Source organism: Scyliorhinus canicula, chromosome 5 (genome assembly GCF_902713615.1).
Source record: "Scyliorhinus canicula chromosome 5, sScyCan1.1, whole genome shotgun sequence".
Lineage (NCBI taxonomy): Eukaryota > Metazoa > Chordata > Chondrichthyes > Carcharhiniformes > Scyliorhinidae > Scyliorhinus > Scyliorhinus canicula.
This window is the reverse complement of record NC_052150.1, coordinates 166,614,439-166,627,332: the sequence shown is the minus strand read 5'-3', so window position 1 is coordinate 166,627,332 and position 12,894 is coordinate 166,614,439. Positions and strand designations below refer to the sequence as shown.

The window sequence follows — 12,894 nt, the reverse complement described above, 5'->3', positions numbered from 1 at the left end:
TTAAAAAAGAGTCCAGCGGGGGTGGTGGCCTTGCTTTTACAGTGGTAGAGGTTATAGCGGTACCCTTTGGTGCCTTTACATGCAATACACATATTTACAGACAATTATTTGCAAGTTCATTTTACAATGAGACTATCAGCCGGTCGGGGTCCCTGGTCGTCCTCTGCGATCGTCGCAGTCCCGGCGGTGATGCTGGCGTCGGCTCGGCCATCCGTGGCTCGAGGAGCATGTCGTCTTCAGCTTCATTACATCCGTATGGGGCCAGTGGGAGGACAGATCCTCCTAGGAAGGGGGCTGCGGTGGTGTTCGCCGGTGAAATAATTGTTGGGGTTGGTGGAGGGGGGTGGGGGGGGGGTGGGGGGGGGGGGGGGTGAGGATGGGGATCCAGCGGGGGACAGATCCCGGAGGGGGACCAAGTCTTGTCGGCCGTCGGGGCACCAAGTCTTGTCGGCCGTCGGGGCACGCCACATAGGCATACTGGGGGTTAACATGGAGGAGATGTACCCTCTCGACCAGTGGGTCCGACTTGTGGGCCCGTACGTGTTTGCGGAGTAGGACGGGTCCGGGGGCTGCCAGCCATGTTGGGAGCGAGGTCCCCGAGGAGGGCTCCCAAGGGAAGGCAAGGAGACATTCATGAGGTGTTTCGTTGGTAGTAGTGCACAGTAGTGATCGGATGGAGTGAAGTACATCGGGGAGGACCTCCTGCCATCGGGACACTGGGAGATTCTTGGACCGTAGCCTCAGTAGGACGGCCTTCCAGACTGTCCCGTTCTCCCTCTCTACCTGCCCGTCTCCCCGGGGGTTGTAACTGGTCGTCCTGCTGGAGGCAATGCCCTTGCTGAGCAGGAATTGACGCAGCTCGTCACTCATGAAGGAGGACCCCTACCGCTATGGATGTAGGCGGGGAAACCGAACAAGGTAAAGACGCTGTGGAGAGCTTTAATGACAGTGGCAGCCGTCATCTCGGGGCAGGGGATGGTGAAAGGGAACCCGGAGTACTCATCAATCACGTTTAAGAAATACGTGTTGCGGTCGGTGGAGGGAAGGGGCCCTTTGAAATCCATGCTGAGGCATTCAAAGGGGCGGGAAACCTTCACCAGGTGCACTTTCTCTGGCCTGTCGAAGTGCGGCTTGCACTCCGCGCAGATTTGGCAGTTTCTGGTTACGGCCCTGACCTCCTCGATGGAGTAGGGCAGATTGCGGGTTTTAACAAGGTGGAATAACCAGGTGACCCCCGGGTGGCAGAGGTTGTTGTGGAGGGTCCGGAACCGGTCTACTTGTACACTGGCACAAGTGCCGCGAGACAGGGCATCAGGAGGCTCGTTGAGCTTCCGGGGACGATACAAGATCTCGTAATTATAGGTGGAGAGCTCGAACCTCTACCGTAAGATCTTATCATTCTTAATTTTGCCCCGTTGTGCATTGTCAAACATGAAGGCTACCGACCGTTGGTCAGTGAGGAGAGTGAATCTCCTGCCGGTCAGGTAATGCCTCCAATGCCGCACATCTTTGACAATGGCTTGGGCCTCCGTCTCGACGGAAGAATGGTGGATTTCTGAGGCGTGGAGGGTGTGTGAAAAGAAGGCCATGGGTCTGCCTGCCTGATTGAGGGTGGCAGCCAGAGCTATGTCTGATGCGTCGCTCTCAACCTGAAAGGGGAGGGACTCATCGATTGCGTGAATTGTCGCCCTGGCGATGTCTGCTTTGATGCGACCGAAAGCCTGGCGGGCCTCTGCCGATAGGGGAAACACCGTGGACTGGATTAGTGGGCAGGCCTTGTCCGCATAATTGGGGACCCACTGGGCGTAATAAGAAAAGAAGCCCAGGCAACGTTTCAGGGCCTTGAAGCAGTGGGGGAGGAGAAACTCCATGAGTGGGCGCATGCGTTCGGGATCTGAGCCTATGACTCGATCATGCACTACATAGCCGACGATGGCTAGGTGATCGGTGCTAAACACGCATTTGTCCTTGTTATAGGTTAAGTTGAGGATTTTTGCAGTATGAAGGAATTTGCGGAGGTTGGTGTCGTGGTCCTGCTGGACGTGGCCGCAGATGGTGACATTGTCGAGGTACGGGAACGTGGCCCGCAGACCGTACCGGTCAACCATTCAGTCCATCTCCCGTTGGAAGACCGAGACCCCATTTGTGACATGACATGATGCACAATCAATGGACACGAAAAGTAGATAAAGTCCGAACAATAGGCTTTAATACACAAGAAGTGGACCCGGCAGCAGACGTACAGAAGAATGGCAGACTGCCGGGGAACACGGGTTCTTATACCCCGCCTCGTAGGCGGAGCTACCTACCTCTCAGCCAATCGGCTGAGAGGCACATGACATACCTGGACCAATGGGCAGCAGGTCCTCTGCACCAATGGCAGCTCACACTTCCAGGTACCGTAATACCCCTAGTCATACTACCACATGACACCAAAGGGAACACTTAGAAAGTGGTAGAGCCACCCATCTGCTTCGAATGCAGTGTACTTGCGGTTCTTCGGGCGAATTGGGAGCTGGTGGTAGGCTGATTTAAGGTTTACTGTGGAGAAAACCTTGTATTGCGCTATCTGGTTGACCATTTCAGATATGTGGGGGAGAGGGTACGCATCGAGCTGCGTATACCTGTTGATGGTCTGACTGTAGTCTATGAGCATCCTATGTTTCTCCTTTACAACCACCACTCGAGCTCCCCAGGGGCTGTTGCTGGCCTCGATAATGCCTTCCTTTAGTAACCGTTGGACTTCCGACCTAATGAAGGTCCGGTCCTGGGCACTGTACCGTCTGCTCCTGGTGGCGACGGGTTTGCAATCGCGCGTAAAGTTTGCAAACAGGGAAGGCGGGTCGACCTTGAGAGTCGCGAGGCCGCAGACAGTGAGGGGGAGGGGGGTATGGAGCCGCCAAATTTGAACGTTAAACTTTGCAGGTTACACTGGAAGTCCAGTCCCAGGAGTGTGGCAGTGCAGAGATGGGGAGGACGTAGAGTCGGAAGTTATTGAACTTCACACCCTGGACCGTGAGGTTGACAATGCAGTACCCCCGGATCTCCACAGATTTGGACTCAGAGGCCAGGGAGATCTTTTGTTTCATCGGGTGAACAGCCAGGGGGCAGTGTATTACCGTATTGGGATGGATGAAGCTCTCCGTGTGATGTGACCATCAGTTCACAAGACACGAGATTGGAAGTGAACAGTGGTTTTAATAGTCTTACAACTGAGCCTGCCTGTGACGAGATGAACTGGCAGCAGGCTCACAACCGCAGATCTTTATACTTCCAGTTAGTGGGAGGAGCCATGGGCAGAACCATGGGCGGAGCCAAGGGTGGAGACCAGTACAAACTCCTCATCTCCCCCTATGGGCAGAGCCGCGCAACTGCTCATATACCGAGCTTACAAGAACACAACACATACAATATAACACAGTGTGAATTACTAGGAATGTGATTCACCACACCGTGCTCCCAGAGTCGATCAAGCAGGATGACTTGTGTCCGTTGATGAATACCGACATCGTAACGGTTGAAAGCGTTTGGGGCCGAGACTGGTCCAGTGTCACTGAGGCAAGTTGTGGCAGAAGCTGAGAGATCTCGTCGGGCGATACACGGCCACCCGAGACGTCATCCAAGATGGCTGTCCCCATGAATCGTACATGGCCGGCTGGGAGATCTCATCAGGCGATACATGGCCAGTCGAGTCGGGGTGCTGAGACGTCATCCAAGGTTGCTGCCCCCATGAATCGCACATGGCCTGTGAGGAGAGGAATGGCAGCGGGCCCGGTTCACCTGTGGAGACAGCAGCGGCCGACCGGGCCTGGCATCCTGCCACGAGGTGCCCCTTCTTCCCGCAGTCCTTGCAGATTGAGGATCGGGCCGGGCAGTATTGCTGGGAGTGTTTGTTTTGCCCGCAAAAATAGTATCCCCCCCCCGGGGAATTTAGGGGTGCTTTGGAATCAGCCGCGGGTGGGGTCCACCCTGTCCATGCGGGTATCGCGCGTTCGGGAGCGTCGGCCTGGGCGTTGCGGGAGGCTACATCTAGGGAGTGCGCAAGTTTCCGTGCCTCTTTAAGCCCGAGCGTGTCGTTTTCCAACAGTCGCTGGCGGATTTTAGGGGACAGCATGCCCGCAACAAAAGCATCCCGTATTAAGAGTTTGGTGTGGTTATTGGCTGAGACTTGTGGACAGTTACAGTTTCTACCTAACACTAACAATGCGCGGTAAAAATCGTCCAGTGATTCCCCTGGGATCTGCCGTCTGGTGGCTAAAAGATGCCGAGCGTATACCTGATTCACAGTGCGGACGTAGTGCTCTTTTAACAAAGTCATTGCGTCCTCGAAACCGTCCGCATCCTCGATAAGCATGTAGATTTCTGGGCTCATCCTTGAGTGGAGGACTTGCATTTTCTGTTCCTCCGTGATGGTAGTCGGGGCCGTCCTGATGTACCCGTTGAAACATGCCAGCCAATGTTTAAAAGTTGCTGCTGCATTTGCTGCGTCGGGGTTGATTTGTAGACACTGGCTTGATGCGGAGAGCAGCCATTCTTCAATCTTGTTCATTAAATTGATGCACGATCAATCACTACTGAAGCGAGATTGTAGTCCAATTGAAGGCTTTAATGAACAAGTAGTTACCCCAGCAGCTCCGGTAAAGAATGACTGCTGTGGGTGAAATACAAACTCTTATGCTCCGTCTGCTGGGCGGAACCAGCAGGCAGGTTCTACCACTCATTCTACAGTATAAGATACATGTCACCTAGGTACCGCGATACCCCTAATATAGCCTACCACATGTTTTAAATCTACAAATACATAAGACATAAGAGCAGAATTAGGCCATTCGACTCATCAAGTCTGCTTCATCACTCAATTATGGCTGATATGTTTTTCATTCCCATTCTTCCCATAATTCCTGATTTCCTTATTAATCAAAAACCTCTGTCTTAAAGACACTCAATGATTTGGACTCCACAGCCTTCTGTGGCAACGGGTTCCAACGGATTCACCACCCTCTGGCTGGAGAAATGCCTCCTCATCTGTTTTAGAGGATCATCCCTTCATTCAGACGCTGTGCCCTCAGGACTATGCATTAGTCCAGGGTGTCAAAACATAGTTTGGGGCTCAGTCCTGAGATCTTTGAAACAGTAGGCAATAGTAATTTGGGGTACAGTATATATTAAAGAGGTTTGGAGTAGCATAACAGGATGGCTCTGGAAGCTGCTAAATCCGTTCTTCAGGTAAAGGACTTGGTTTATTTACAGGGGCTTTGAAAAGTTAATTGAATTGGCAAGTGAATTAAAAATAGAGGTGCTGGTTAAAGCTAAGAAAGCAGAGATATATCTTAGTTGAGTCTGTTAGAAACACAGGAGAGTCCATGAGCAAGTAGTCAAGGTAGTGTAGCATCAGAAGCACTTTCAGGTGAGGAAACTGTTCTGGAGAGAATTCTAGCATGAGAGGAATTTTAAAAATGACATGCAGGATAAAGATAAAGAAAGAATTTTTCAAAAGGAAATTGAAATGAAGAAACTTGAAATGGAAAGATTAGCAAGAGACTATCAACTTAAAACGTTGGAGTTAAAGGCAAAAGTTGAGTCAAGAGGGAGGAATAACCCTTTCCAGTCCAAATCCTAGCGGGATACAAATTTTCACAATTTACATTAACTATCTGGAAGAAGGAACTGAAGCACTGCTGCAAAGTTTGCAGATGATGCTTAAATATGTACAGGCCCTACCCAAATTTGAGGAAAAGGATATAGAGGCACACTTCATGCATTTGAGAAAATAGTAACTCAAATGGAGCAGCTAAAGGAAAATTGTACATTACTCATGCAAAGTAAACCGACAGTGCTGTGGTGATATGCCTGCAGGCAATATCATAGATGGTGGTGTGCGACCTCCAAACACCAGATGGCGGTGCAGACACACCATGCGGCATGCGGTCTCAAGATCATGGCCATGCCACCAGGGACTCCGTATAAGTGGAGACACATCCGGCCATCACAAGATAGTTCTAGGGGATGGTAGTAGGACATACAGGTGAACAGTCATGCTAGGGGTAGTTCCAGAGGAGTACAAGGAAACTCCATGATAATGTACTCTGTAACAGATCACTATCTTACCACGTGTGCTTCAATAAAGATCTTGATTTGGACAAATCTAGGTGTTTGGTGGATTCCTTTGCAAACAGTGTTTTTCAAACTTTTTTTTTACGGGGACCCATTTTTACCAACTGCCCAACCTTCGGGACCCAACCTGGCCGATCTTCGCGACCCACGCCGACCGACCTTCGTGACCCACGCTGGCTAACCTTCGCGACCCACCATTTTCTTACCTTGTTTGCTGCTGACAAAATGGAGGAATCACAATCGTGCCCAAAGCATGTGATGTCAATGTTCGAGGCATGACCTGCTCTCTGCCTCCCTTCAGGTAAGAAGATTACATAGAATTTTTTTTTAAAATCTTCTGCATCTCCGATTGCGCAAATCCGTGAGCAACAGCCACAGCAGCCGGCTTTTTTTTTTACAAGTTCAGGGGGGGTTTTATTTGATAAAATTTTACAGGAAAAAAATGCAGTAACTGAAAATGTTTTCATCCTCTAGAACTTGAAGGTTCACCATATTTCACCGAAACATTACAATTACAAATGTAAAAAAATAAAAGACACTTAAAAATCAATTAATTGATAAAGCTTCCAAATACGACCTGCAGGCACTTTGTTTTGGAATGTTTAAAAATCAAGATTAAAAAAGTTGACATCTCTTGGTTGAAGTTACTGCTGCCGTGAAACTATCGTTGGGTCACTCACTATTCTTGGAGTAAGAGACTTCTACTTCATCAGCATCAAAGTTCAGAAAGCAACCAATCACATCATTCTCCCCAAACGTTTTGCAGCTGGCTTTTAAAAATGTCAGCTGCGAACAGCCTTCAAAAAGGCTGTGATCAGATTTTTTAAAATGCGGCTGCACCGCGCGTGGGCACCGATGAGCGGGCATCCATGCATGCGCAGTGCGGCCGCTTTTTTTTAATATGTTCGTGGCCATTTTGAAGGCCACTTGCAGCCGGCATTATTAAAAGCCGGCTCCTGCGGCTGTTGTGTGCGGATTTGCGCGATCGGGATCGCCGCAACGGATGTCTCCACGACCCTCCCGACACCTGCCATGGGTAGCGCCCCCGACTTTGACAATGCCTGGTATAGAAGACCAAACACAACATGGTACTATGAGTGCTGAAGATTTAAAGATAACAATGGCAGTGACAATGATAGACATTTGGCAGGAAAACCGATCTGATGAACTGCAGCCTGAGGTGGCTCAACGGGCTAGAAGATGCTGAAGCTCGTTGGACTGAGAGCCCCCCACCAGCTTCAGATGTCTGGTAATGTAGATGAAAACTGGCAGCTGTTCAAGCAACAATTCAGACTCTATGTTTCGGACCAAGGCCTACAGGCCCAGCCTGATGAAAGGTGAATCGTGTTGCTGCTAACGGAAGCAGGTCTACAAGCAATTGAACTGTATAACCCGTTTGCGTGTGATAATGAGCAAGAATTTGATGAAGTTGTGAGGCACTTTGATATACATTGATTTCCCTTAAAAGAATGATATATTTGAGCGATACATGTTCGGTATGCCTACCCACAAACCTGGCAAATCATTTGACAGTTTTATCAGTGACTTGAGGCTGAAGGCCCAGTCATGCAACCAGTGCCTGGATCAGCACAACCAGAGAGCATTGTAATCTCGAGTGACAAAGAACAAGTAAGCGATGCTCCAGCCAGCCAAGAAGGGGTGGCACCTGTAGCCTCAGTTCCAACCTTAACTCAAGCACCAGAAACCGAGGTGCTCCAACATATCAGTGAGTCCACAGAAGTGGATGCAGTCATACCACCCAAAGATGACACGATGTCTGAAGCTCTGCAGACCTCTCAGCACATCGTAACAACCAGCACCACGTCAGAGGCTGCTATGCCTAAACGCAAAAGCAAGAGACGGAGAAAAATACATCATCATGTTTTCAAAATAAAGAGGAGAAAGAGAAGACTGGGAGAGATAGCTCATCCCACCAACAAATCAGAAGTGAAAACAACACAAGTAGCAAACAGTGTCATTCGAGGAAGCGCAAAGAAAGACACTAGTGACACAAGCGTGGCAGTCATGGGCACAGGCCTTCCAAAGGCACAGAGCAAAGAGTAAAAGAAACAAGAGGCTGGCACATTAACAAGTCTTTGAAAAGGCTGGCAACAGCTCGAATGACCACAGAGGTGATCCCGTGAGGGAGGCACATTGATCTGTGCAAAGGAGACAGACACGGGCCAGGCATATCATGTTTATGGACAACCTAGTAAAACTCATTCACTTTGTTAGACAAATATCATGATTCTATAAAGTTAAAAGATCAATGTTACTTGTAAACATATCTTAATGTTTTGTGAGGAAGGGGGATGTGATGATATTCCTGTAAACAAATATCATAGATGGATGGTGTCACCAACCAGCAAGTGGTGGTGCAGACATACCATGCAGTCTCAAGTGGTCATGTGACCAGTGATTCCCATGTAAGTGGAGACACATCAGGCCATCACAAGATGGTTGTAGGAGATGGTAGCAAGACATACAGGTGAACAGTCATGCTAGGTGTAGTTCCAAAGGAATACAAAGAAACTCCATGATAACATGTTCTGTAACAGATTGCTATCTTACCACATGGGATTTAATAAAGATCCTGGTTTATGCTTGAATGTGTGGTACGCGGAACACTTAAAAACAACTCCAGCTGCCAGGTTATTTGTTGCGAACTCCGGCTCCAGCGATTAGAACACCCGCTGGGCTGGGCATTGCTCGGAATTCGCATCAGTAGAGTGCAGACCCATTGGCATGACCTGAATTGCTCCACCAATAGCACCCCCAATGTGTATGCGAACTGCAGATAATTCAGTCCCGGCGTCAACACGTAGTCTCTCAAACAGAGAATTTTCACCTTTTGCCTGGAAATCACCAGAGCATCAAAGATCCTTATCGTTTTATTTTTATTAATATTTTATTTCCCTTTCCACTACCCTTTCCCTTCTGTTGTTGCCTGTGTGTGTGTATGTCCATGCCTGCACCAAAACTATGAGCATTGCATTCAATATGTGGAGTCACTGCACATGAGTCTGCAACAAAAAATGTACTGTCATGAACAAGGAACGAATAAAAGACATAAAAAAAAACACTAAATATGATTCCCACAATGGAGACTTAGCGTTATTTCCATTTTATAGGGTGGATATCATTTGAGTAAAAAGTTAGGCTATAATATTGGTTTTTTAGATAACATTAATTAGCCATTCACTTGATTTTTACTTTCTATTTATCATGCCATTTGAATCTCTTGCTTGATCTATTTGCTTATTATTTGCTGTAATTATCCATCATTTTATACTTTAAATGAATAGTAATAATCGTGCCAGAAAACATATTTTGAAATTTCTATCTACAACTCAATGTAATCCAAGGTTTTTTTTATTCTTTTGTTTCGAAGGATGTGCATACAAGACCTGTGGATTTAAATTGGGTTATTAATTTAATAGAAGATCGATTCTCAGTAAGTAGCTGATAAAAAAATCTAATGATTTAGCTTTCATATTATTTGGTTTGCATGCAGAACTCTGAAGTATTATTAAGGCTTTATGTAAGTTCATCACCACATTTTAGATTTTCTATCTGATACCTAGAATTTAATTGCTGAGGTGCTGTTTATAATGTCCTATGAATTTGAATCCCTCTGTTCTTCTGTAGAACTGAGCCTACTTCATTTGAAGTATAATTACGGATGCTATTTTTCTCTGCCAAGAAATATCACTTACGAAGATTAAATTATATCTGCCACCTTTTAACCCATTCCCCTGTCATATCAATACCTTTTTGTAAATATACATACCGATCCTTGATATCACCTTACAGAAGTGATGGCAGAATCAAACCCTATGGGACTATTGATTTCTAACCACTCTAAATACTGACCTCAACTGCAATTCTGTTTTATCCTTTTGCAACCCATTTTTAATACAATTTACTTTCCTCTACCTAGTTCTATACTTCTTAATTTTCCATAAAAATCTCCCACATGGTACCTTGCCAAAGGCGTTCTTGAAAACAACACTCTACCCCCATCTATCATGTCTGTCGTCTCCTCAAGAAATTTTGCAACATTGGTCAAATACAATTGTTCCTTTTGAAATTTGTACTGCTTTTTCTACTTTCCTCTTATCGGTACTTGGCAGTTTCATCTTTAATTAAAGGCTACCCCTTTTCTTATCACAGATTTTAAACTACCAGATTAGCTGTTTTTTTTAAAATGGGTACTACTCTTCAATCAACTACTCTTCAGCAATGTTTCCTTTAAGATGTAGTTGTTGTGCATGGCCTGTTTTGATCAGTATGCAGCGCATTCAAAAAATCTTGAGAGGTCACGCACACATTGGATCAAGGATTTCAGGATACGTAGCAGGCTACTGCATGGCTGATTATCCACACAGCTTAGTGGGAATGTTTCCTCCCAGTCATAGGAATCTCAGTGGAGCCTAAAATAGAATTTCTAGGAACTTAATATTTTTTTCTCTCAAGTTCCTTAGGATCCTAAAATGTCTTCTTCATTTAGGGTAACTGATATACCTGAATTTTCCTTTCATTCATCAAAATATTGCTGCTTTTTCCCAATCATTTCAGAATTTACCTCTGAGATTTTTCTCTTCATTAAAGGTCATAAAACACCACTGTCATTTTCAATACCACATTAATCATTCTCTTTTTACTAATATACTTGACAAATACATAATAAGAACATAAGAACTAGGAGCAGTAGTAGGTCATCTGGCCCTTCACGCTTGCTCTGCCATTCAATGAGATCATGGCTGATCTTTTGTGGACTCAGCTCCATTTTCCCGCCCGAATACCATAACCCTTTATTTTTTTATTCTTCAAAAAACTATCTATCTTTATCTTGAAAACATTCAATGAAGGAGCCTTAGCTGCTTTACTGGGCAGGGAATTCCATAGATTCACAACCCTTTGGGTGAAGAAGTCCATCCTAAACTCAGTCCTAAATCTACTTCCCCTTATTTTGAGGCTATGCCCCCTAGTTCTGCTTTCACCCGCCAGTGGAAACAACCTGCCCGCATCTATGCTATCTATTCCCTTCATAATTTTATATGTTTCTATAAGATCCCCCCACAGCCTTCTAAATTCTAACGAGTACAGTCCCAGTCTACTCAACCTCTCCTCGTAATCCAACCCCTCAACTCTGGGATTAACCTACTGAATATCCTCTGCACACCCTCCAGCACCAGTACGTCCTTTCTCAGGTAAGGAGACCAAAACTGAACACAATACTCCAGGTGTGGCCTCACTAACACCTTATACAGTTGCAGCATAACCTCCCTAACCCTTTATATTATTTTTAACTTCCTACTCAGTTACATCCTCAGAATATTTCAGTGGGATTTCCTTTCGTAAAGCCTGTTGACTTATTCCAATTGCTTCTCTAAGTGCGTTGTTATGACTTTTGTAATAATAGATTCCAGCATTTGCACAATGCCAGGCTAACTGGCTTGTAGTCCCCTGAGTTCTCGCTCCTTCTTTTCTTAAATAGTGATGTGACATTTGCTAATTTATAGTCTACTGGGACTATTCCAGAAACCCACAAATTTTGGAAAATCATAGCCAGTGTTAGATCTTCCTAAAGGCTGATAACCGTTTAAAAGTAAATGTTAATGGCTGAAAGAATGACATATCAATACTTCATGTTTTAAAACTTTTACTGTAACAAATGACTAAAATCATGATTGACTAAAAGTTTTTTTATTGCAGACAACTTATACTTTAAACTACAGATATGAACATTCTCTTTTTATGCTTATTACACATTGCTATCCTTACACTTCTAGCTTCCAATGGGTTTCTGTGTCCTCATTCCATCGAGTAATAATTTTAAGTGATCTTCACCAGACACGTTCCTCAGTTTTTGAAGAGTTCTGTAAACACACCACCAGCAGTAAAGCCTGTTCTAATAATTCTTCATAGATAAATCTGTCAGAACAGAGTTTCCCAAGCTATTCTGGGCATGGAACCCCTTTGACCTCCCAAGGGCATTGAGGGAAACCCAAACATTCTTGTTATGTTGAAGATATTTTGTGAAATAGGTTAGAACGTAGAAAACAAATATAAAGAAGCCTTTTCTATCTTTATGTGTATTTGTTATCATCAAAATGTTATTTTATTCAACAAGTGCTTAGGTCTGACCCCTCTCCTCATGATCCTCTCCCCTTGACCCTCACCCAATAGGCCTTTCCTCATGATATTCTCTTCCCATACCCATCTCCCCATGGACCTCTCATCCCATTGCCCTCTCTCCCCAAGGCCCTATCGTAGTTTCTGATTTTCAAAGCCCCTTGCCAGTGACGTAACAAAAACCTTGCCACGGAAGGTCGGGAACCTCATTTAAATACAGTTGCATCTTAATAATGCGACCTCCCGCTGGGACGTTCCCGCTCACTTAATATTCACCGTCAGCAGTGTGACGTCACACCGGTGTGATTTACAGCAGCTGTATAAACGCAAGAACCAGGCAACTTCACCTCCAAAGGAGCTGTCAGAGGTGAGCACTCAGTTCGCCATCACCCTCCATGGTGCCAATTGCAAGGGGGGCAATGGAGAGGATGCGGAGGCCCAGATAAGTCCAACCTGAGCTTGCGGTTGGGGTGGGGATTGGCTCAGTTTAGGCATCTCTGAGCGTTGCTTGCAAGCCTTAGCAGCTGTTCATCGCTGTGAGCCTTGAGGTTCAGAGGGGTCTGATGGCTGGTTTACAGGCAGCATTTTCCATGTCCTCCTTGCTGGGCTTGTGACGATATCACCATTGAAGGATTGACCTTT

At 46.1% G+C, this 12,894-nt stretch overlaps 1 protein-coding gene across 2 annotated transcripts in view; it reads left to right on the top strand.

Annotated features, from left to right (window-relative positions):
* Window positions 1-12,894, top strand: part of LOC119966403 (cilia- and flagella-associated protein 69-like) — a 181,266-nt gene that overhangs the window by 5,549 nt on the left and 162,823 nt on the right. For both annotated transcript variants that reach the window (XM_038798012.1, XM_038798011.1), the window contains exon 2: window positions 9,506-9,568. In XM_038798012.1, the coding sequence (XP_038653940.1) occupies window positions 9,506-9,568 (63 nt within the window). The remainder of the gene's footprint in view (window positions 1-9,505; window positions 9,569-12,894) is intronic.